Source organism: Carettochelys insculpta, chromosome 4, assembly GCF_033958435.1.
Source record: "Carettochelys insculpta isolate YL-2023 chromosome 4, ASM3395843v1, whole genome shotgun sequence".
In the NCBI taxonomy this organism is placed as follows: domain Eukaryota; kingdom Metazoa; phylum Chordata; order Testudines; family Carettochelyidae; genus Carettochelys; species Carettochelys insculpta.
Genome location: NC_134140.1, coordinates 28371828 through 28397513, shown reverse-complemented (window position 1 = coordinate 28397513; position 25686 = coordinate 28371828). Strand labels below are relative to the sequence as shown.

Genomic DNA, 25686 nt, shown 5'->3' with positions numbered 1-25686 from the left:
AGAGAGAATGAACAGGGAATCACTGAGCAATCCATTGCCTCGCGTCCACTCCCAGCTTCTGCCAACAAGAGATTAAGGACACTCATAACATGTGGTTGCATCCCACACCATCTTGGCTAATAACCACTGGTGGACCTACCCATTGTTCCTTGTAAGATGGGTGTTTGTGCAGCCACTGAGATTAAAATGCTGCCCAGCTGATTGAGTGCCCACAACTAGGTTTTGTTTCTACCGATGGTGCACATTTACTTATGCCTCAGTACGCATAAAAACTCATTTCTGCACACAGATAGAAAAAAAACACATGTGGATGGAAAAGATTACAGGGAACACTGAACCTGTCTTCCATGAACTGACCAAGTTCCTTTTGGATTTTGAGTTGTGGCCTTTAACAACATCCTGCTAGATCTGCAGATAGACTGGCTGGGCAGCAGTTGTGCAGAAAAAGAACAGGGGTTTACAATGGCTATGAACCTGGATATGAGTCAACAGCGTGCCTCTGGATTTTACAGAAAAAAACGTCATTTCTGAAATTTAAAACCCCAAAACATTCACACAGCCAAGCATGATAACTGGGCATAAGATTGCTTCTCCCTCAAAATAATTACTCTGGCTGGATCTACACTAGCAAGTTCTTTTGAAAGATTATTTTTTAAGAAGGGCGGGTCTTTCAAAAGAGTCCATGGAGTGTCGACACACAAAAAGCTTTCTTTTGAAAGTAAATCAAAAGAACGTGGAGCTCCTTTCATAATCACTCTTCCTTTACCATTTCAGGGAGAGCACCTCCATTCAAAAGAAAATGTGTAGACGCTTCTAAGGTCCCTTCTTTTGAAGGAAGTCTTCATGTTCAGTGCCTGGCCCACCCTTTCGAAAGAGCAGGGGCTGTGTGGATGCTCTGTTTCAGAAGAGCAGGGCACTCGCTGGATCCACTTTTTGTGTGTGTGTGTGTGTGTGTGTGTGTGTGGACGCACTCTTTTGAAAGCTCTCTGCAGTGCAGACATGGCCCTTTTGTTTAACATTAGAACCGCAAAGTAAGTGACTTCAAAAACCTGCAGCGCGGACACTGCCAGTGCGCTTTGGATTTACATCCATATACGCAGCAGCAAAGGGTTCCTTCAGGAGTCTCACACCTCCATCAAAGGCTCTCTACAGGGATCAGCCAGGGCTGGGCACTGGGCGGCCCGGTGCGATGGGGAACAGGCCGTGGGAGGTGGGAGCTGAGATGGGGCGGGGGGAGGGAGCGGAACCTGTTCCGTGCCTGGACCACGTTCTCATCCCGAGCTCCTAACCCGATCCCGGATTGTGCCGCTCAGCCCTTCTCGGCTGCCACCTCCAGCCAGAGACACCCGTTGGGTCCCACCCAGTTCCCGCCCTCTGAGGCTCCGGGTGAGTCGCTACCCTCAAGTCAGAGCAGAACGAGGGCATCGACTTCGGCCGCTTTACTGAGCATGCTCGGTTCTTAGGCGCATGCTCAGAAGCAGGGGACCTGTTTGCCTCAGCCCCCTCAGGTGCGCGTGCGCTATCGGGCCAAGGATGTGCCGCTCTGGGGCGCTCGCTCTGCTGGTTGGTAGTGGCGACGGCGCTGCGTGCAGCAATGGGGCTGCGCCAGGCGGGCTGGGAAGGGACGCTGGAGCCAGAGATCTCGGCTCGGGTGTTCCCACTCTTGGAGTGGGGGGGTAAGGGCCCCTTAAAGGGCCAGTAGCAGCCTCCGTTTCCCTGGACGAAGCAGCTCCGCACTGTGGCGCCGCTCTTACTCCCCGCTCGTCGTCTCTCGTGTCCTCCTGCTGTGCCCTTTTACTTCCGGGGCAAGGTTGCCGCGGTTGTTACTGTGTAACCAGCCCCTGTCTGGGGCCCGGCTACCGGAGCCGGCAGCCGCCCGAGCTCTGTGAAGGCCCCGCTCCCTCCATGGCAAGTAACCCGCAACCCCAGCCCCCTCCGCCACCCCCCCCTCCGCCACCCCCCCAGCAACAGCCGCCGTTGCCCGGGGCCGCGGCCGGGGGCGGCGCGGTGGAGCCGGAGCTGGTGTCCGTGATCGTTAATCATCTCAAGAGCCAGGGGCTGTTCGACCAGTTCCGACGCGACTGCCTGGCCGACGTGGACACCAAGGTAAGGGGGGCAGATCGCGGGGCGGGAAGACTCTCGGGGCCGGGGATCGAGGAGGGGCTCTGTGACCGAGACGCGCAGGAGCCGGGGCCGGCGGGCCGGGACACTTAGCCGGCGGGTGCTCGCAGTCTTGCGGAGACTACTGCCTTACTAGAGCGCCTTGGCAATAGCGTTCCGCACCGACACAGCAGCGCTTTGCCTCTTACCGAAGCCGCTGTCAGGTTCCTGGGCGGCAGATCCGTGTCGGGTCCTCCTCCTGTTTGACCGAGGAATGAGGTCTTCGGTGTGCTTTCCTTGCCGTCAGTTGTCAAGTGACTGACTTCAGCAAGGGTAAAGAGGCTGGTCCCTAATTCCACGCTGTTGGTGTAGGTTATATAGACCTGCTTCCAAGAGGGGACAACAGATTGTTTTAAGTAAATAGATTTTGGTGTATGGGCTCTGCCAGTCTTTTTTTTTTATTGATTTTGCAGTTAAGACCTAGGGGTTCTCTTAAGTTTCTGAGCCCAGTTATTAGTAAAAAGAGTTTCAAAAAACTTCTCTAATATTTGATCTCACTTTTTGCCCCTTTAGCCTGCCTATCAAAACTTGAGACAACGTGTTGACAACTTTGTTTCCAATCACCTGGCAACTCACACTTGGAGTCCTCATCTCAACAAGAATCAGCTGAGAAATAATATTAGACAGCAAGTTCTCAAGTAAGTCATAAGTTTAGTTAGTATTCTGCTCTTTAAAAATATGCACACACACACCCCCCCAGCGATAGGTGAATGGAAACCTAGATAAACAAAGTCTCACAACTTCTGTGAAGAGCGAATATTGTCTTTGCTTGAAAGGTTGGCATTGTATCAGGTTATGAAGGTCAAAGTAACTCATGCTGTATGTTGTAATATAGTACTGAATTTTTCATGTTTGCATCAGAACTCTGAAAATTCTGCAAGTAGAGGAGTATGGCTTTGTTAGAATGCAAAACAAAGCAAGCAGTCCTGTAGCACCTTAAAGACTAACAATATCATCCAGAATTTGAAGAAATGGGTCTTTCCCGGGAAAGCTCGTTACCTAATAAATAATATTGTTAGTCTCTAGGTGCTACAGGACTGCTTGCTTTGTTTTGTGAAGATACAAACTAACGTGACTATCTCTCCGAGGCTACGCACTTTGTTGGAATGCCAGGACTACAGTCCTCATAAATAAGGATTGTAGTACTACCACTACCTCATAAGTGGGTGAGTCAGCCAATTATGAGTTAGGATTAGGTTTTGCAGGTTAAATCTTGGGGTATTAATAGGATTATGGCTATGATAGGTATGTCTGTCGTAAACATAAGTTTGTTCTTCACTGTCATGTTAACAGAACAAGAATCGTTAAAGAGACTTTATTTCTATAGGTTGCTTAAAAAGTTTTGTAAAAACTTCTGATTAATATTCCCATAAAAACAACTTTGATAAGCATTTATAGTGAGCATAATTTGTGCCATAAACACACTTACATCATTATCCTCTGCCTGATTTTTGTTTTGCCCAGTACACTAATCTTGATAAGTTGTCCAGTGTTGCTCCAATTTGTTTAGATTATGGCTGTCATCCTGGCGACTTCAGAGACAGATGAGAAATTTGAGAACTAATGTTCTGGCTGTGTGAATAGTGAGCCTTTGCCACCTCTTGCGCAGTTAGTTGTAGGAATCAACACTTGAGGATAGGAGAGAGACATGTACTTTGTAGTTAGGACTTGCTAACCCTGTAAATGGAGACACAGTCTCAAGTGAAATGTAGCCACAGACAACCTATCCTGTTTTTTAGGAGTGTGATGGACAAAGGTTAGGCCATTAGGAAGCTATCTGGTTCAACATTTAACATATTAAATACAGGTAAATTAATTATCTGAACTCCACTGTTTAGTAGTTGTCAGATAATGTCAGTCTAAGAAATTCTAATATTAGGGTTATGAGAACAATTGATATAGTGCTGTCACATTCCTCACTATCCTTTCTGCACAGAAATCCAGCCTTAAACTGATTAATAAATACCATCTTATATACATACCCCCCTAAAACCGAGTGTAACTGGAGTGCCTATAAGAATTTAGCGAATTATGGCATGGCAAGGGGACTGATGGTACAGTGTGGTGTGTTTTGTTTGTTTTTTTGTTTTGTTTGTTTTTAACTATCTTTCATATGCTGCAAGCTTTTTGGCAGACAGGAACTGTTTTCAGCTATTTGTTGTTGAGACAATTTGAGTGCTATCTAAACAAAAGTCAGCTAGGAGTGTTCCTGAAGCAAGTAGATACACTGCTTTCTGAGAAGTTAGTGCCTTATTGGAAGTTGTTTGTGAGGAAGAAATACGCTATGGATGAACCAGATCTATTTAAGGTAGCTTGTGAAAATAATTTTTTTGTAAATTTTATATAAGTATTAACATGATTTTATTCCAGGTCTGGAATGTTGGAGTCTGGAATTGACAGAATTATTTCTCAGGTTGTGGATCCAAAGATCAACCACACGTTCAGACCTCAGGTGGAAAAAGCTGTTCATGAGTTTTTAGCCACATTAAATCACAAAGAGGAGGCAAGCCCCAGTACAGCCCCTGCTGAGGAAAAAGCAGATGCTTCTATCCCAGTACAAGGTATTTTGCCATTACTCTGTTGTCTGTTTTCTACCTGGTTTTCCCCTCGTGGCAAGTAGTATTACTCATCATCACTAGTTCTTCTGTTAACACTAAATGCTTGAGGTGGCAGCAAGATGACCACTGTAAAGAGCAGCCCAGTATAATTATTTGTTACTGGTGGGAGGAGGGAAATGAGGCTAACACTTAATCACAATTTCACGTTTACCTGATGTTACCAGGAAATCAGTGTGTCCTAGAAGTGACAGTCTCAAGGTTGAGTACTCACTTCACAATGGGCTCAAGTAGAATCTAGGCTATACAAGATGAGTAGCCAGTTTTGTACAGAAGATTAAACTGTCTTGATGCAGTTCTTCTGTTTAGAAAGGTTTTGCACATTTAGAAGGTCCTTAAAATATAGTACATGTACAGAAGGAACAGAACTAAAATCATAGTCTGATTATTCAATCTTTCTCCCTACTCTCTCTGCCCAGTCGTAGGTTTTGTAACTAAAGATAACCATCCTTCTGTAGGCTCTACGGCCACAGTCTGTAGTATTTATCCTTCAGTTTTTCTACCACTTGGTCTCATGCCTTTAAGATGGGAATGTGTACATTAGTAGAGCTTTGTGCAATTACAAAAGTGTGGATCTGCATCTGATCCACATCCGCCAGGCTCAGTTCCTCATCCAGTCTGTGATTTGGACTTTACTTGTATCCACACCACAGATGTGGAAGGAAGACATCACAGGTCAGTGATATGATGCAGGGAAAAGGCAGGAAGCAGGAAAGAAGGGGCTGGGGACAAGGGGCAGCAGGAACATGGGACTGGGGCTCTGCAGGTCAGTGCTCACCAAGCTGGGAGCTGGTAAGAGGAAGCCTGGGCAAGGCTGGCCTCAGCCCCTCCTGTAGGAAGATTTGGGCTGCAGCTTCTTGTGTTCTTTCCCTGCTGGCGTGTGCCTGGCGGGGGAAGAGGGAAGAGCCCTGTACAGGTATTTGTTCCGCTATCTGTGTACATACGCATCCGATGTGGATATCCATAGATACAAAGTAGATCTCTGCAGATGTGCAGGGCTCTATGCATTAGTGTATACATTGCTTACATATTTCCAGAGTGAGTTTAACTTAACTGTTTCTTGTGCATATTTCTACTTTAACTTTATCTTTTTTGTATTGTCAGGCTACCTGGCTGTTGATAATTGCCTATTTTATTCTAGGCTTAGAGCCTCTATACGTTATCCTTTCTGGAATCTACATTTACATAGCATACTGCTCTCAAATTCACTCATTCCTCCTGGTCTTATCACCAAAATCCCACTCAGTAAACTCTGTTGTTTTCAGGTTTTTCATTACTTATTTGGTCATCTACAGTATATACTTATAAATTCACTCCTGCAGGAAACCCTCCAGCTAAGTCTTCTTCCAACCATTGATTTAATTTAGACAGGCTTATCAGAGACCTGTTTACAACATGAGCTCTTGTTTTTAGGAACCAGAGCATTTGCTTATATTCCAATTCTCTTTCTATGAGGTCCACTTTTGCTTCTTTTTAATCAGGGGGGTTGAGCAGAGCTGCGGTTAACCCTTTCTTTATCATCTTCAAAGTCACTACTAATAGGATGGGCATGTTATGTAACACCACCTACCTGTTCGATTATATCCACATTTGTGTTTGCAGTTCCTCACAATGCAGTATTTCCTATAAAAAGGAATTAATATTCAGTGTAATCATTATTCCAGATTGTTACTAGAGATACTGAAGGAAACAGGGCCTAGCATTGTTTCATGCAGTACAGGAAACCCTCAAAATGTGTGGCTTCATGTTGCATGTAACTCACTTTAATGTGAGTTAAGCAAAACTTAAAGCTGCTCTGTGGCTGTCAGCCTGCCTAGCTGCAGCTGAGTAAGCTAAGAGCCTTCTCCCTGCTTTCCCCCAGTGGCGTTGCCATCAGGCTGACAGCTGCGCGACTGGGAGAAGGCAGGGAGAAGAAGTCAGGACACTGACCAGCCATTGTGGGTGTGATGGAGTGGGGGATACCTGTGTGTGTGTGTGTGTGTGTGTGGCTCACAGAGGGTGTGGGGCTCCTGCTGAGGATAACCCTGACGACCAGGTAACACCTTTGTACTGCAGACAAAGGAGGAGGTGGAGCCTGAGGGGTTTGAATTGGAACTGGGAGTTAGGAAGCAGTTAGTCTGGGCTGAGGGAGAGAGAGACAAAGGAGGGGGCAAGGCCCTGGCTCTGGGGGCCCCTCGGGGCCTCCTCTCCCCAACATGGATTGGACTGGCTGTCTCTGCCTGCTGTACTGACTCCTCTGTACGATGCTGTGTCCTGTCGGCTAATAAACCCGCTGTTTTCCTGCTAAGTGAGAGACTCTCCTGCCTGCGGACAGGGTGCAGAGCTTGGGGGACCCCAGAACCCCATCACAGTGGGCTGCTCAGTTTCCCAGGTCCTGCAGGGAACTGGGAGCTGGGAACCAAGCAGCAGCCTGGTTCCTGGCTCCCTACCCTGATTTGTGTGAAAATTTGAGTCATGCAGGGGTTGCAAGAACTCAACCCCCCTGTAACTTGGGGTTTTACTGTATTGCACTGACCATTCCTGCAAACTGTGGCGTATATGTTGATTTTGGGCTGATGGACAAAATTCAAAAGTTGAAAGACCTCCATGGAAACTGTACGTTGCTGGTCACTCTCTCTCCTTAGAAAGTGAGGCTTTGCTCTGTTAATCATTGCAGCAGCAAAACAGCATTGAAAGCAAAATGTATCTCAGGTAACCAGATCAAAAACAATTTAGCAAAGTGGCATCTTGTTGATCGTCAGAAACAAATGCGGTGATTCAGAATTAATCAAAACTCTCAACTAATTTGATTTTACCTTGACCTTTCAAAAGAAAACTTTATTTGTTTAGCAGACTTCTGAGAATCAAGTTTCATTTGAAAAGCATTCCTTCAAAAATAATAACCAGTCAATATAGAAATACATATTTTTAACATGCTAGAGAAATCCTGGTTAGCTAATATGTCTTTTTTTCTTCTTTTTCCTCATTCCTTAAGGCATTTCTACTCCTGCTCCTAGTACCAACGTAGCTAGTGATGCTCTGTCTATTTTGGAAACAATAACTTCTCTTAACCAGGAAGCAAGTGCTGCCAGAGCTTCAACAGAGAATGCAAATTCCAAGAACAGTGACAGAACTTCAAAAAGACTCCCATCTCAACAAAGTGTTGATGGTAGCACAGAGAGAGAGCGAAATTCAGAAGATTTTTCAGATCAAGATAAACCTATTTGTGATTCTTCAGAAGGAAGCGAAATGGTTGCAAAGTGCGAAGATTTAAATGAACTCCCTTGCCCAAGTGAAGAAATCAAAAATTCAACAAAAGATGTTAACAATTTAATTAATACAAGCAAAGAAATTCCACAGGAAACCGATGACCAGAAAAGTAAATTAACAGATAAAGGTGACAGGAAACCAGAGAGCACTGAGAAAGGGGAAAGAAAGAAAGAGAAAAAAGAAAAGAATGACAAGAAGTTTGACCATTCAAAGAAAAATGATGATTCCCTAAAAGCAAAGGAAGAGAAACAAGTGAAAGAGAAAGAAGTGGAATCAGTCAAACAGTTGGTTTCTGAAAAAAACAGCAGTAAACAGAAGATAACAGAAGGTACAAAAGAGGGTATAGAAAAGGCAATTTATAAAGTATTGTGGAATGGAGGGAAATTTATGGATTGGTGTAGGCCAGGAGTGGCCAGCCAGTTAGGAACTAAGAGGCATGTAGATACAGTGCGAAAAGCCACGTAATATATTATTTATTTTTCTTTATGTAGTTATATAGATTATAATACATACAGATGGATAGATTAAAACATATGTGGCTCAATGCCTTCCCCCTCCTCCAGAATCAGGCACCCCAGGGCCCCTCCCCCAGGGTCCTCTCTCAGCTCTAAGTTGATGACAGTGACTCACCAAAGCTGTTGCCATGCGCTTCTCCCACCAAGCAGTGGGGTGCATGCACAGAGCAGAGGACACTCCCAGCCCGGAGCTCCAAGGAGGAGCCACATTTAATGGCTCAAAGAGTCACATGCGGCTCGAGAGCCATGTGTTGGCCACACCCCTAGTGTAGGCATTCTCAAAGGTGAGCTTAGAAAGTGAAAAAATGTAGAGTCAACAATATAGGTAAATCTTTTTAACTAGCCATGGATGCGTAACAGTATAAAGTAGTCAACAATAATTCTAGTTCCCACTTGCTGCCAAAGGCCAGGACCATCTTCTGAGAAGGTGGATTTTCAAGAGAAGCCTAAATTTTGAATAACTCCGTTATGGTCTGTGGGATCATACTTGTGGTTAACGCGAACATTTGGTCTAGAACTCAGTTTGTGTTCAGAAATAATATGTTACTTCTGTGTAGGAGAGTTCTTAAAATAACAATTAATTTTTTCTTAGGAAATGAGCTAAATATATTGGTTTGATAAGTTACATGATACAACTTTTCTTCTTTTTTTAAGAACATATTTTTGATGAATCAGACGTGGATGTACTCAGTGATATCACTGTTAGCTCTGTCCATACTAGTGACCTCTCTTCCTTTGAAGAAGAAAGTGAAGAGGAAGTTGTAGTTTCTGATAGCACTGAAGAAGGAGAGATCACATCAGATGGTAAACATAATATAAAAAGTATATATGTGTTATCAATAGCCTGTTGGTGTATTTTCTGTCATTTGAATGCAGAATAGATCAAACTGCAAGGTACTATGCAGAATATTTTATCATATGTGTTGCATGATAATAGCAAATCTCTCGTGGTGGATGAAATTCACATCATTTCAGTTGTTAGTAAATAATAGTAAAAATAGATTATTTGGCATTTTAAAATAAAAAGTCCAGTATTTTAGAATTATTTTTTGTGTGTGTTGTCTTTCAGGATGTAGTGATGACACTTCATAAAAATGCCTCTATATTTTGTTCTCTTTTAATTTTTTTCTTTGTATGTGAAATTAGTTTATATGTACATCTGCACTGCATGCTTCTTTCAGTAGATGGAGAGAGTGCTTACATGTGTTACTCTCACTCACATGGATATAAATAACAGAGTAGATGGTGAGGCACAGCTTAGGTGAGTAAGGACATGCCTGAAGGGCATGGTTATGGACATGAGTGCATGCCCTACAGGACTGTCTGCTTGCTTGAGCTTTTGTCTCCCTATCTATGCTGCTGTCTTTAGCAGTGTGGTGTCCTGATGCTTCCCTGCTGTGAGAACTTTTCCTCAACCCAGGTAACTTTTGGAGCCTTTCCATGCTATACAGAAAGATTCTGGTGGGAGGAGGCAGCAGAGAATGACTCTCCAGCAGTGCGGTGCTGACAACCTTTCCTCGCTGCAGTGAAAGGCTCTGGGTTGTTGAAGCCTATCTCTGCTTCCTCCCACCTTCCAGAATCTTAAACTGACATGTTACTACACACCACAGTGTGGACTCAGCCTCCATTGCACTGCAGCATATGGTTGCATATACCTCTGTGGTGGTGCTATTAGTGTGTATTGTGGATGTAGCCTTAGAATGATGTTGAAGCGTGAGCTCAGGTGTACTGTGAGCAGACCATTGGGAGATCAGGGTGTTGAGACAGCCCTAGGATTGCAGGAATTCCCAAAAGCTGTGTGATTTTGGTGGAGAAGGTAGGGAGAGGTCTAGATTTGTGAGGATTTCTTGAAACTGGATGACTGGGCAACAAAATGGCAGACAAAATTTCATGTTGATAAATGCAAAGTAATGTCCATTAAAAACATAATCCCAACTATGCATATAAAATGATGGGGTCTAAACTAGCTATTACCTCTTGAGGAGGAGATCTTAGGGTCATTATGGATATTTCTCTGAAAAGATCCACTAGTATGCGGTGGCAATCAAAAATTAAACAGAACATTGAGAATCATTAAGAAAGGGGTAAATAATGGTACGAAATGTATTGCCTCCTTATAAAGCAATGGTATGCCTGCATCTTGAATAGTGTGTACAGGTGCGGCTGCCCCAGGTCAAAAAAGAGGCACTGGCAACAAAAATGATTATGGTTATAGAACAGATTCTGTATTAGGAGAGATAATAAAGACTGGGGCTTTTCAGCTTTGACACTACAAAGGTAGCTGTGAGTGAGATCTATAAAATCATGACTGGTATAGGGAAAGGAAATAAGGGCTGCTATTTACTTTTCATAACAAAAGAAAGAGGAATTGCCAAATGAGATCAATAGACAGCAACTTTAAAACAAATAAAAGGAAGTATTTCTTCACACAGTCAGCTTGTGAAACTCCTTACCAGAGGGTGTTGTGAAGGGCTAAACGGTAACTGGGTTCAAAAGAGAGCTAGATAATTTCATACAGGATAGGTCCTCAATGGCTATTGGCCAGGGTGGCAGGGGAGATGTCCCTAACTTCTGTTTGCCAGGAGCTAGGAATGAGCAAGAGGGAATGGATCATTTGGTGGTTGCCTGTTTTCTTCATTCCCTTTGGGGAACCTTGCATTGACGATTGTCAGAAGACAGGATCTTGAGCTAGACAGATCTTTGGTCTGACCTGGGATGGCCATTATTGGCCATGTCTACACTAGCCCCAAACTTCGAAATGGCCATTTGCGTGGCCATTTCGACGTTTGGGGCTAGTGTAGACCTAGCCATTATGTCTTCAATGTGAAGACTTCTGTAGTCAACAGAATTTTCTCCTGCTTTGGAACAATTTCTGTGGTCTTCTGCAAGTCTTCACTGTAACATTTCATTGTGCCCAGAAGTGAATGGGCAGAATTGTTAACTCACAACATTATCTGTGACTGTGTAGTCAATGTAAACCATAACAAATAATGGGCAGCATAATCAGCGATGACTAAATTTTGTAATGTATTTCAAGGATTCAGCTCCATTGCATTGCCAAGGCCCAAACATGTGGTATGTGTATTTACTGAATAAACCCAACAAAATAAAATGATAGATTTCCTTGTGTTATTTCAACCAGGATACCTCAGCATTAGCTGATACATAGATGGATAGATTCACAGAGGTCACATATATAGTTCTTGTACAGAAAAATCCATGATTTCTAAATTTACAAAGCTTGTGCTGATTTCTTTTGTATGTGAATTATGCTTGATTTTTGTTTTTTAAACAGATGAGGCTTTACCAGTGCAATGTATCTGTATCCCAAAAGTGTACATGGATATTGTCTTCATTACAAAATTTAGCCAAAACTGATGTAATTTGCATTCAGATGGTCATCGCTAAAAATTTATATATATCCTTAACCATGTTAAATTATACCTTTTATGTAGGTTGAACCTCTCTAGTCCTGCACCCTTGTTACCTGACCAGTGCCAAACAAGAGAATTTACTGAACATGCCAATATTGTCTAGCAGTATTACCAACACTTCATGGCTTACTGGGCTCTGAGATGACATTTAGGGGTAAATTATAGCTAAATAACACAGAACACTGAGAACCAGGACTGGTGGCAGTAAACAAACTTTATGGGACCATGAGAAACTTGGCCACATCAATGATAAGTCAACATCCAAGCTAACTAAAATCATGCTGGTGTATGATTGTTGCCAGATGAGAGTGCTGGATTAGAGAGATTAAACCTGTAGTACCAAAATTGAATGAATTTTTAAATCTAATTGCTTTTCTCAGTTTGTGCAGTTTGTATGTTTTGCATTGTTCTCTCACCAATGAAGTAGACTGATTACTTCTCATTTTAGTAACATTAGGTTATAAACACTGAACTGGAATCTCTTTGAAATAATTTTTTATAGAAAAAATTTCTGTTGGTCATAGATGTTATGATAGTTCATTTTTACAAAGCTAAGCTTTTATAACAACGTAGTTTAATTTACATCCACTTTTTTCCGGCTAGATGAAGAGGAGAAAAACAATCGGACTAAAACAAAACCTCAGACTAATGAGCTTTGTGATGGAAAAGCCAAACCTGTCCGCCATGCATATGTTCACAAGCCTTTTCTGTACTCCAAGTACTACAGTGATTCAGATGATGAACGCACCGTAGAGCAACGCCGTCAGTCTATTGTAAGTTTGAATATGACCACTACTAATAAAAATAATTATTTTTATCAATAAAAAAAAGACCTTTATTTAGCTGTCCCCTCCACCCCAGCCTTGGAAACGCTGAATTCTGCAGAAGTGTAGACAATTACTTATATAACGTTTTGTTGTGTTTTAACGTATCTTCCATCATTCTTCATTTGCATTAATGGTACAAATAAATCACCTTTTTTCATTGTTTTTTCTGTCTTCAGGCCAGAGAAAAAGAAGAGAGACTCTTAAGGAGGCAGATTAATAGAGAAAGACTTGAAGAAAAGCGTAAACAGAAAGCTGCAGAGAAAACAAAGTCTCTGAAAAGTGGTAGTCAGAATGCCGAAGGTGATGTTATAATTACAAGTTAGACTTGGGTGTTTTAACCAAATGAGGTGAAATTCTAGTTCTGCTTAACTCAGTGGGAATTTTGCAATTGACTTCAATATGGCCAAAATTTAATTCATAATGTTATAATTAGTACTGGAATAAGTAAAATATTGTGCAAAATTCTATGTGTAACTTGTTCATGTCCATAGTGATGTCCCTGAAACATCAAAAACAAAACAAAACAAAAGAGGTTTAGTAATTTGCAAACTGTTTACAGTGTCACTTACAAAAATAATATTCAGACATGATTCTTAAACACTGTAATTGTACATTATATATTTTAGGTAAAAGTGGCCTCAACTTGGAAGAGTCTTCAATGAAAGATTTTGAATTGAAAGTTGCTGGTACCAGTATTAAGGATGTTCTTAAAGAGCAAAAGTTTTTAGAAAAAAAGGTTGCCCTGAGCAGGAAAAGAAAAAGAGATTCAAGGTATTTCTTACATATTTTTTTCAGAAATTAATACATACTAGCTTTTCCAAACTAAAAAAAAAAAAAAACTTCCCTTCATTTTTGTAGTCATCACATATACCAATTATAATTATTTCTACTTAAAACATGTGTAAGTGTTTGAGGGGAAGTAAGCTTAATTTGAGGCAAAATATGTAATTTTTAAGGTATTTATTTTAATTTATCACGTTTTTTCTCCATTTAACTCTTTCTCCTAGTTTACTGTATTGATAACACCCTAGTAACCAGCTTCTCCTATGTTACAATATAATTTAAAGTGTGTATTTTGAATGATCACATTTCTGTTATGTGCATTTAAATTTTTATTTTTTCAGTCCTTTTAATGTAAGACTTCCAGTCTCCCAGTTAACTCCTCGTCTCTCTCTTGACTTCTCTCTCTAGTTGTAAGTGCCTTCCCACTAGTGTAGGAAAAGTTGGATTTGCCACTTAAGTATGTTCATGTAATTCAGTAATCTTCCACTGTCAATTCAATCATCAATGCAGTCAAAAATGACAAGAAGTCCCATGGCACCTTATAGAAAATATGTTAGTCCATAAGGTGCCACAGGACTTCTTGTCATTTTTTGAAGATACAGAGTAACTCGGCTACCTCTCTGATACAGTACAGTCAAACTTATTCATTGCCTGATTATGTATATTTCTGTAGCAAGTCACAAACTTTCAATTTAAAACACTTCATAAAAATATAGGCTGGTGTGTGTATATAGACCAATTGATAAGTTATCGCTATAGCAATCCTTAACATATTTGAAGACTATGAGCAGTTCCCTCCTCAGTTGTTTTTTTTCACAAGATTAAATATGCCCAATTTCTTTAACTCTTCCTCATCAGTCAGGTTTTCTAAACGTTTGATCAGTCTTGTTGCTCTCCTAAGAATTTGCTAATCTATCCACATCTTTCTTAAAGTTTGGCACCCAGAACTGAACACAGCACTCCAGTTGAGGCTTTTCCAGTACCAGGAAGAGTGTTTTACGTAAAACACTCAGAATTCTATTACTTTTTCCACAATTGCATTACTTTATTGATTGATACAGACTGAACCTTTCTGATCCAGAACTCTCATCTGGCAACATCCATTATTTGGCATGATTTTAGTTAGCCACATAACCACTTATCATGGGTGTGGCCAAGTTTCCCATGGTCCCATAAAGTTTGGTTACAGCCATCAGCCCTAACTCTGTGTTCTATTTTACTAGTTTGCTGTAATCTACCCCTAACTGTCACCTCCATATTGGTGCACATAACAAATTTCATTCCACGCATGGACAGTATGGAATGGGGGAGGGGCTGAGGAGTTTGGAACGTGGGACAGGGCTCAGGCTGGGACAGAGTAAGCTTGTGGCAGGATGAAGGCTCTGGCTGAGGGTGCTGACTCTGAGGGGTAGGGCTGGGAGTGAGAGTTTCGGGATAGGTATCTCTTATTGGCTGCAGTAGCTCCAGTGGGGCCTTGGTAGGGATGCGTTTCCCCTGGCTGTGGCAGGTGTGTGCTAGCACTGGTTTGGGACTGGGGCACCTCTTCTCTAGCCACAGAAAGTCCAGGGTAGATGGGGAGCAGCACCTCTCCCCACTGCAGCAGGTCAGTGCTGGGACCAGTGGGGAGAGGCACCTTTTCCTGCCACAGCTCGTCTGGGGCTTGAGGTGAGACCTCTGTACCTGCTGCAGCTGTGTGTCTGTGCAAGCCTTAATAAGCAGTTGTGCAGCCATATAGCTTAGAGCATGGGTTCCCAAACTGGGGGCATGCTGAAATTCTGGGGGTGCGGGGGACAAGGCGACCCAGCCACATCCCTATCAATTCTCCTTGCCCCAAGAAAAAGCCCATGCTGGCATTAGCTCCTGCAAAAATGGAGGTTGTGGCATGCGGGTGGGGGGGAGTCCCATATCTGCATGCCAGAGCCAGTGTCTCAGGAAGCTTGTGTGCGGCTTCCCCTCCCCAAACAGCAGGTGCATTTCCTGAGCTGGGTCTGTTGCCCCCCAGCGACTTCCTTTTACCTGCTATGTTCCTGCATGGGAGGCTGTGGGGAGTGGGAGTCCTGGATCTGCTCAGGAAGCTCATGGCTGCCATGAAGAGTGATGAGCTTCTGATGTCATGAAAACAATTTCCAACTTTTTTGAAGAAAATAGACTTTCATGGGAAAAATTGGTTGGTGTATGCACAGATGGTGCTCTAGTGATACTTGGCTGTCGCTCTGGATTTGTGACATTGGTGAAAGAAAAAAATCCAGCTGTAACCACAATTTACTGCATCATACACAGACAAGTGCTGGCTGCTAAAACCCTTCTGACCTACATGACTCATTGAATTTGGCCATCAAAGTTGTCAGTTTTTTGAAGAAAAGTGCTTTAAATATGAGACTTTTTGCAGCGCTTTGCACAGACTTGGGAGGGGATCATAAAACTTGTTTCACATGGAGATACGATCACTTTCCAAAGGGAACGTGCTTTCGAGATTATTCTAATCAAAAGACAAAGTGGAAATTTTCCTCCAGCAGCGGAAAAAAGAAGAGTTATATCGTGCGTTTGCAGACCAAACATTTCAACTTTCACTCATGTGCCTTGTGGACATTTTTGAATCTTTGAACAATCTCAGTTTGAAGCTGCAAAGAAACAATACTGCAAACATTGTAGCGCACCACAATGCTATCAAAGTGTTTAAGGAAAAAATCCAGCTTTGGAAATATTGAACATAAGCTCAAATGCCTAACTTTTTATCTTTTCTGACATTTTCATCACTAGCTAAAAATGAAGGTTTCCAATAATTTTGTAAAGAGGATGTGAAGAATAAACTGGTGTTTCATCTGGACTGCCTTGCTGATGAATTTATCTGCTATTTTTTTAGATAACTTTTTCTGGAAACCCTATTCGTAAATTAGTATACAATCCATTCAACATTGATGTCGATTCATTGCCAGAAGTATTGCAAGAACAAGCACTCAACATAAAATAAAAAAGCAGTCCAGTAGCACATTAAAGACTAACAAAATAATTTATTAGGTGATGAGCTTTTGTGGGACAGACCCACTTCTTCAGATCATAGCCATACCAGAACAGACTCCATATTTAAGGCATAGAGAACCACAAATAGTAATCAAGGTTGACAAATCAGAAAAATATTACCAAGGTGAGCAAATCAAAGAGTAAAGGGGCCGTGGGGGAGTCAAGAATTAGCTAAAGCCAAGTATGCAAAAGAGCCCCTGTAATGAGCTAGAAAATTCCCATCCCGGTTCAAACCACGTGTTAATGTACTGAATTTGAATATAAAAGAGAATTCAGCAGCCTCTCTTTCCAAACTGTTGTGAAAATTCCTCTTCAGTAAAATGCAGACTTTCAGGTCATTAACAGAGAGTCTGTGAGTTGATGAGTTAGACTAAATTGTTGTGACTTTTTTATGCTTTGATTATCTATTTTAGGCATGTTGAAGATAACTGGAAGAAGAAAAATGAGAACACTGAAGAAGATTTCAAAGAAAATCAAAAGACTAATGAGGTTTGTGTCATAAAGCAATTAGTAAACTTTAAATTTTCTCAAATAATTTTCACAGAAATTATCAAATGTCTCATGTTGTTTTAATAGGAAAAGTGATCTAGTAATACAGAAATTTAATAGAGAGAGACAATCAGGCTTTATGATTTTTTCCCCATAATTTCTTGTGTTGCACTAAGTAGGAGGAGTTAGGGAGATTTAACATTCACGGACTATTGTGACCAGCTGTGGCATTCAGACTTATTTGAAAAATTGGAGAGAGTTCAAAGAAGAGCTATAAGAATTATAAAAGATATGGTAAATGTGTCGTCTTATGAGAGATTCAAGAAGTTTCACTTATCAAAGAGGTGATTTTGATCAGTTGGTGCATTGGGAACATATAGGTAGAGAGGGATACATATTTCATAGAGCTGGAAGGGAGCTTAGAGGTCATCTAGTCCAGTCCCCTGCCTTCATGGCAGGACTAATCACCATCCCTGACATCTGTTTGGCCCTGATCCCTAAATGGCCTCATTAAGGATTGAGCTCACAACCCTGGATTTATCAGGCCAATGCTCAAACCACTGAGTTGAACGTCCCCCCCATACAGAAATTTGATAATCAATGGCTCTTCTGGCAGATAGATAAACCAAGATTTAATGGCTAGAAACTGCAGCTTGACAAAATCAGTCTGAAAATAAGGTGCAATATTTTTATGTTGAGAGTGATTAACCTTTGGAAATAATTTACCAAAGGTTGTAAGATTCTTCATCACTAGAAAATTTTAAAATTGTTAAGAATTTATTTTAGAGGTAAGCTCTAGTTCAAATGTGAATTAATTCAGGGAAGCCTCCTAATGCTAATTTTTTCATAGTTGTACCAATTAGAAGGAAGACATTAATTTTGTGTTTTAAAAGAAATAGGATTGTAACTATTTCAGAGACCTAAATTAAGATGATAAAGGGATTCCTCAGTGTATTAAATGTACCAATCTTTTTCTAGACCTGTGAAAAAATCTCTTCTAAGGAGTTGAAGCATAATCATGGGAAGAGTGAAGCAATTAAGCCTGTTAGAAGAGTTTCAGAATCAGTACATTCAACTGAGGAAACCAAAAATGATCCTAAAGTGGAAAGAGAACATAAAAGAAAAACATCTACCTCTCTTCAAATAGAAGGAACGCAGCAGGATACTGAAACAAGAGAGGCCAAAAAGCAACTGGACAGAGCAGAAACTAGTACTGATGAACTGCAGAAGCTGAAATATGCATTTAAAAATGAAAAACATGTTAAAAAAGATGATACAGAGATACAGAATTCGAAAAATGTTCCCAAGAAAGACCTGAAATCATATAAAGATAAAAATGAAAAAGAGAGAACTCTTTCAGAAGATAAATTGATAGTAAAACATAAGAATAAAGGGGAGAGTGCACATAAAGCAAGTGATGATATTGACCTCCCTTCTTTTGAGAGAAACTTGAAAGGAGAGGATAGTACACAAAAGCAAACAAAAGTTCTATCAGATGATAAATGTGAAAGAAAAAGTAAACACAGAAGCGAAAGGAAAATATCAATAACTAACAAAGATGGTAAAAATGTTGCTGAAGAAACATTACGAAAAGAAAATAAAAAAGACAGACACATTTCAACAGAAAAGTCCAGAGCAGAATGCAAGTCCAAAAGGTCATCAAGTGATTCTAGACCTCAGAAGGATTCTCAAGGTAATCCAAAGCAACTTGTTTCTTCATCACAAAGAAGAAGTGAAAGTTGTTCAGAAGATAAACATGAAATAGAATCAGCTAATTCAGATAGTAATTTAAGGCAAGAAGATAGTATTCACAAAGATAGACGAAGATCAAAGAGCTTCTTAGAAGACAAGTGTTTGTTAAAGTCTAAATCTAAGAGTCACAGTAAGCAATCCAAACCAACTGAAACAGAATTACAAGAAGGTTTTACAAAACATCATGAGACTGGTCAGAAACCAGACAAAGATAAGAATATGGAAGAGAATGACACAGAGAAACAACGCAAATCTAAACATGAAGATAAAGTTTTTGAAGACAGCATTGTTGATTTTGAGTTGGAAAGTGAGATGCACTCAATGCATAGTTCACAAAAAGACTTTAGCCACAGAGTTAAGTTACAAATAGGAGAAAAATCTGTAAAAGAGAAACATAAAAGTGATAAAGATTCAGGTTGTTCCAAAGTAGAAAGAAAGCTTTCAACAGAAAGTCAGAAAAACAGAAACTTAAAGCATAGCAATAAGGAAATGAAGAAGAAGGATGAAAGTAACAAATCTGAGGACAAAGATGTTAAAGAAGTGGATGGTAGCCATGAAAAGGTGCAAGGGATTGCAACTATGGATAAAAAGTCAAGTAAGAAATTATCATGTGAAAGTAGAGGAGACTGGTCAGTTCCTGAAATGACAATGGAAGAGGAAAAATTAGCAACTGATACATCTGTAACCAGCTATATTCCAGCCACAAAAAGACAAATCGGGACTCATGATGACACATTACATTCTGAACAAGGAGAACGGCTAATGGAAGTTGATTCAGAACAAACAATGGAAGTTGATTCAGAACAAACATGTGCAAAGGTACATGAAGCATCTAAAACGGAAGAAAAAGGCCATAGTAATTTACTACTAGAAGTGGAATCTGAAAATACTGCAAAAGAAAATATGAACTTACATAGTTCAAAAACTGAATTAAAAAACAGGTTGGTGGATTTCGAAGCAGCTGTATCAGAGTTTCCAACTCCAGTTGATAAAAATTCTGAACAAACCATTGAACCTGAAAAAAATCCTATTAAAGGAATTGATGACCTCACTACTGTGTTCAAAGAAACTTCTGAAGAGCAAGGACACATTAAACAGGGGGCATATCAAATGAACATTGTGTATGAAACAAAAGGTAGCATTTTACTTAATGCTCCTATTACGAAGCAGGCTTCAGAAGATGCTGGAAAACCAAAAAATTTAAACAATATAATCAGTCCTATTGAAGAAAGTGTTTCTTTGACAATTAATTCATCCCAACAAAATGCTTCCCATCAAAAGTCCATGGATACATATTTCTCAGACTTCACAGATTCTTTGCCTAGTGTAGCTGAAGAGGATTTTCATACTGCAGATAAGATTTCTTTAAATAAAGATTCCTTTATTTTAGACAATAACACAATACAAACTGCGTACATGGAACAGAGTAGTCCCAGGGTAGGTTGTGTTATGAAAGAAGGTGAGGTCATCAATGTAGACACTGAAGAAAAAGATAGTAAGACTCATCTAATTGGTGTACAGGCAATAGGACAGAATGTGGGTGATGTAAGTATGCAAGAAGATTATGATCAAGTGACTATGTTAGACAGTGTGCAAAAAAGAAATGAGTATAGTGAGACTGGTGAAACAGAAGGCAAAAGCTTGATAACTGACCAAGCTGCAGATCATACTGATATAAGCATGAAAAAATCTGTTGTAATGAACCAGTGGGAAAAAGAAAGTGATAACTTAAATATAGGCAGTGTTGCTGAGAAAGAAAAAGATACAATGGTGGATGTTTTCAAAAAGAGTGAAGGATGCAATATGGGTGCCACAGTAGACTCTTCTTTGGAGCAAGTTCCTGTGAATATTATAAGAGTTTCCAAAGAAATAATTAAAGACTCTTTTATAGTCCATAGAGGAGCAGGTGATGATGTGATAACTGACACTGAAGATAAAAATGAAAGCAATTCAGTGGGCACCAGTGCAGGATGTGTTGATCACATGCACAACAGTCTGGAAACAACAGAGGCCACTGCAATAGGAACTACCACAGAAAAAATGATTGAGAGTACTGTAATGGCGCCTGGTACAGGAGAAGGGAAAGGTGAAGGTGCTGCAGTGCATTCTGAAAAAGAAAGTGATGCCACAACTACTTGCTCAGAAGAAGAAAGTGAGGGTACTTTAATCTGCACAAGCATAGAAGCAGATGAAGGGTTCACAGCAAGTATATGGGCAAAAAGTAATGAAGGTGTCAGTTTCAGCACAGAAGCAGATGGTGAATGTACTGTTGCAGCAGCTGAAGAAAGTGGTGGTGGTGTCACTGGAGGATTTTCAGAAACTGAAAGTTTCCTGACTAGTACAAAGGAAGGAGAAAGTGGTGAATGCATAGTGATTTATATGGAAGAAAATGGTAAAGATTCAGTAAATGCAGACAGAGTAGAAACTGAAGACAGTGTGAACAGTGCTGGGACAGAAGAAAAAGATGATGCTGTTACTAGTGCAGGCTCGGAAGAAAAATGCAAGACTTTAAGTTGTAGACATACAGGCAGATTTGAAAATACTGTTACCTGTATAGGTGAAATTGAAAGTGATGGTGCTGTGACTAGTGCAGGCACAGAAACAGGTGAAGGATCCATGGGCTGCATCAATTCAGGTGAATTCCAGAATAATAAAACGGGTGGTGGACAATTAAAAGAAAGTGAGGGAGCTGTAACTTGTACAGGTGCAGAAGAAAGAGGTCATGACTTCATAACTGGCTCAGTGATCGGTGCAGATGCGCAAGAAGACAGTGCTGTGACTGGTGCATGTGTCGAAATGGTCATGAACAACAATCTCATGACTGGAACAAATGCCAACAAAGGTGAAGATACTGTGAATGGTGAAAGTGCAGTGAGTAGCACTGGCATAATAACAGAAGATGATGCTGAGATTGCACCAGTCTGCACAGGACTAGAAGATAGCAATGAAGGTTTTGCAGTTGGCTTAAATGAAGAAAAATGTGAATGCGCAATGGACAGTACCGGAGCAAAAGAAGATGATACTATCACTATGATCAGCATAGGATCTTGTGATGATGAAGGCTTTGTGACTAGCACAGGTGCAAAAGAAGAGGATGAAGAAGGTGAGGGTATTGTGACCAGTACTGGAAGAGGAAATGAAGAAATAGAGCATGCTTCTACGTGTACAGGAATAGAAGGTGAGAGTGCACTCGTTTGTATAGGTGCAGAAGAAGGTGAAAGTTCCATTATCTGCATAGTTGCAGAAGAAGTAGAAGCAGAATCAGGAATGGCTGCCACAAGTATTAATAAAGATGGGGTTGACAGCAATACTGGTGCAGCAAAAGAAGCTAATAGTAGTATACTCTGCAAAAGGACAGAAGGGGTCGTTGAGAGTAGTGTGACCAGCGCAAGCATAGTAAATGAAGATGCTCTGGTCCCAAGTACAGAAAAGGATGAGTATGGTATGATATCTATAAATATTGAAGAGTATGAGGGTCCAATGACCAGTGCAGTGACTGATAAAGATAAGGGTCAGTTTGCTGTTGCTGCAGTTGAAGAAGAGAATGACAGTAATGCCGGTGAAAGTCGTGGCAGAGAATGTGATGGTCCCATAACCAGTGCAGTCACAAAGGAAGTAGAGAGTCCGCCTGCTTCTACTGAAAGAGAAGAAAAAGGTAAGGGTGACGTGATCTCTACAAGTACAGTAGAAGAAGAGGATGCTCCCATACCGTGTTCAGCCACAGAAGTTAAAGAAGATTCCTTTAGTGTTGCAAAAACAGGTGAAAATGAAAGCACTGTGGCCTTAATAGATAATGAAGAATTTGAGGCTCCCATGTCTAGTACAGCCACAGAAAGCAAAGACACTACATACGCAGCTAGCAGTAAACAATCAAAAGATGAGTGTACTGTAATTTCCACAAGTGTTATGGAAGAATTTGAGTCTCCCATGCCCAGTGCAGCTATAGAATATGATAGTCAGTTCACTGCTACGAGAACAGAAGAAGCGAATGAGAATACTGTGTTTTGTATAGACATGGAGATATATGAGGTTGCCATGCCCAGTGCCGTAGATGATGGAAATCATCCAGCTGCAAGCAGCAATGAAGAAAAAGATGAGTGTGCTATGATTTCCACCAGTATAATGGAGGAACAAGTGATTCTCATGTCCAGTGAAGCTCCAGAGGATAGGATTCAGCTAGTTGCTGCAGACACGGAAGCAAAAAGTGAAACTGCCATGATCTCTACAAGTATGCAGTATATTGAGGCACCTACACCCAGTACAGCCACACAAGATGAGGATCCTCTCTCTGTTTCCAGAACAGAAGGAAAACAGGAGGCTGCCATGATCACCGGAACCCAGACAGAAGAATGTGAAATAGTCCTGATCAGTGCAGCCACACAAGATGAAAGTCAACTCACTGCTGCAGAAACAGAAAATGATGATGAGGATTCTAGGAGCTCCCCAAATGCAGCAGAAGAACATAAGGTTGTTGAGGGCAGTGCAGTGAGAGATGAGCAGTGTGAGCCAGCTGCTGTAAACACACAGGGGGAAAATGGTAGTTCTATGATTTTAGTTAGAAATTCAGTAGAACATGGAGCTCCATTGCTCAGAGTTGCCAGCACCAATGAACAGCAACACACCGCTTCAAGTATAGAAGGTAAAGAGGAAAGTACTGTGATCGCTCTCAGTACCATGGAAGACTCTGACAGTCTTTTCACCTTCACAGTCATAGAAGAAAGTCAGCTTGTTGCTGCAAACACAGAAGTAAAAGAAGAAAATGGTGTCATCTTCAATAGTCCCAAGGAAATAGAATGCATCCTGTCATCTACAAGTCCAGAAAAAAATGGTAATACTTTGCCTGTGGGGCATAAGGAAGGAGATGAAAGGATAGATATGGGAGAAAAGGAGATTCATGACAACACTGTGAGGGGAGAATCATTAGTAGTTAAGGTCACAGCAGACACTGAAGTTTCAAAACCAGCTGAGGCTACAGTGAACTTCATGACTGTAGATGAAGCCTTCTGCATGGAGATTCATACAGACTCTGCAGTCATTGTTGGCCCTTCTACAGAGATGGGTGCAAGTGGTGAAAGAGCTGATGAGTATATTCCATGTGTGGAAGTTACATCAGAACCTTGTATTCCTTCAGAAGAAGCAAAGAGGAATGAAGATTTTAAAAACACAGACTACAATGTTAACAGTAGCTTATTAGAAAGAAATTTTTCTGACACAAGGACTTCACCTCCTAGGGCACAAACTCCTCTACTAGTTTCTGAACATGGAAGCAAATTGAATGTAAATACCAATCGGGATGAAATAACTGTAGAAGCAAAACTGGGAGAAAAGAGTGACTTCTGTGTGTCACATATGGTTAAACAATTTGAAAATGATGGCAAAGGGAACACCATTGAAGTAGATGATGATCATGGAATCAGAATTTATTTTCAGCAAAATACAAGCTTGCATTCAGGTAAGGCTTTCTCTTCCCTTCCTCCACGCCTTCTGATTTATAACCTGCATGTACCTAATATTTTTGTCATTCCTGACTCTACATATGGGAGGGGGAATTTCTGTTGCATTGTCCTGATGGTGGTGTGTTTCTTTGTTTTTTGAGAAAGGTATAACACAGGGTTAGGAAATAAGCAGCCCGTATAGTTTGCCAGGGTTAGTTCTTGTCAGGTTGCCAAGATACTTTATTTACCTGAGTATCTGCAGGTATGGCTGCTCACAGCTCCCATTGGCCAAAAACCACAAAATAAGGCCACAGGCATCACCTGTGGATGCTCAAGTAAATAAAGTACCTTGGCAGCTGACCAGGGGTTAGTCCTGGAGAATTGCATCTGGCCTGCAGTCCCCGTATTGCCTACGCCTAGTATTATGCCTTCTGATGAAAATCAGCCTCTCACATTAAGGAATGTCTCTTACCTATCTGCTGACTTAGGCAGTCATAGATAATACAACTCACAATACCACTGCTCAAATACTCCCTTTCATTATGGGATTATAGATATCATGAAAGAGATTAATGCACGCAGCACTTGACAAGCATTCAATAAGATCTGAACACAGTCTTATAGTTCATACTTCTCTTAACAAGGGTGAAATACAGATGATTCTAGTTGTTTGTCAGTGGTCAGTTGAAATATGGGGACTTCGACATACAGTAAAATTGCTTTAATTCGGGACATCCGGGACTGGACAGGTGCCGGATTACCGAATTTTCTAGACTATTGCACGTCACCATAACCCCCACGTCCTAGTTCAAACCTCCTGTCACAGCTCACCACGCCCGCACCTCTCCAGCTTTACCATGCTGCACTCCTGCAGCTTCTGCACACTCGCACATCTCCAGCTTCACCATTCCGTGCTCCTGCATCTTCTTCAGTCCCATGTGTCTCCAGCTTCACCTCTCCCACATGCCCCGGCTCCAGCCCCCACATGCCCTGGCTCAACTCCACCCCTCAGTCCCTCTCCCATGACCTCAACCCACTGCCCAAGGCCGCCCTCCCCAACCCCTCCGATTTACATGAATTTTGAGGTACGTGTATCTTGGGGGATTTCTGGACCATCAGAGTCCGGATTAACGGAGTTTTACTGTATTTGGCATTTGATTTCCCAGCATCACAATTACTTCATTGCAGACTTAGAAGTTGGGCTATAAAAGTAAGAAAGCTCTCAAATATACTGTAATAGTGATAGAAGAAATGCTTTCAACATTATAAGACAAATTTTACTTTCAGAAAATATTGACAAAAATATACAGACTATAATGTGTTGTAATTTACTCTAATATCTGTAATTGGCGAACCTGATCAACCTGAAATTTACTATATATACAGTAAGGATAAGTATGGACCAT

The 25686-nt window shown here is 41.1% G+C and overlaps 1 protein-coding gene across 2 annotated transcripts in view; it reads left to right on the top strand.

Moving 5' to 3' along the window:
• The first annotated feature begins 1655 nt into the window (after positions 1-1655).
• Positions 1656-25686, top strand: part of BOD1L1 (biorientation of chromosomes in cell division 1 like 1) — a 51369-nt gene continuing 27338 nt past the window's right edge. Inside the window, exons 1-10 of one of the 2 annotated variants that reach the window (XM_074992500.1) lie at positions 1656-2106; positions 2674-2798; positions 4531-4721; positions 7750-8352; positions 9194-9343; positions 12577-12746; positions 12977-13100; positions 13427-13571; positions 17018-17093; positions 18072-24297. In XM_074992500.1, coding sequence (XP_074848601.1) covers positions 1906-2106; positions 2674-2798; positions 4531-4721; positions 7750-8352; positions 9194-9343; positions 12577-12746; positions 12977-13100; positions 13427-13571; positions 17018-17093; positions 18072-24297 — 8011 coding nt within the window. In that variant the 5' untranslated portion in view covers positions 1656-1905. The remainder of the gene's footprint in view (positions 2107-2673; positions 2799-4530; positions 4722-7749; positions 8353-9193; positions 9344-12576; positions 12747-12976; positions 13101-13426; positions 13572-17017; positions 17094-18071; positions 24298-25686) is intronic. The other variant, XM_074992501.1, reaches the window with a different exon arrangement.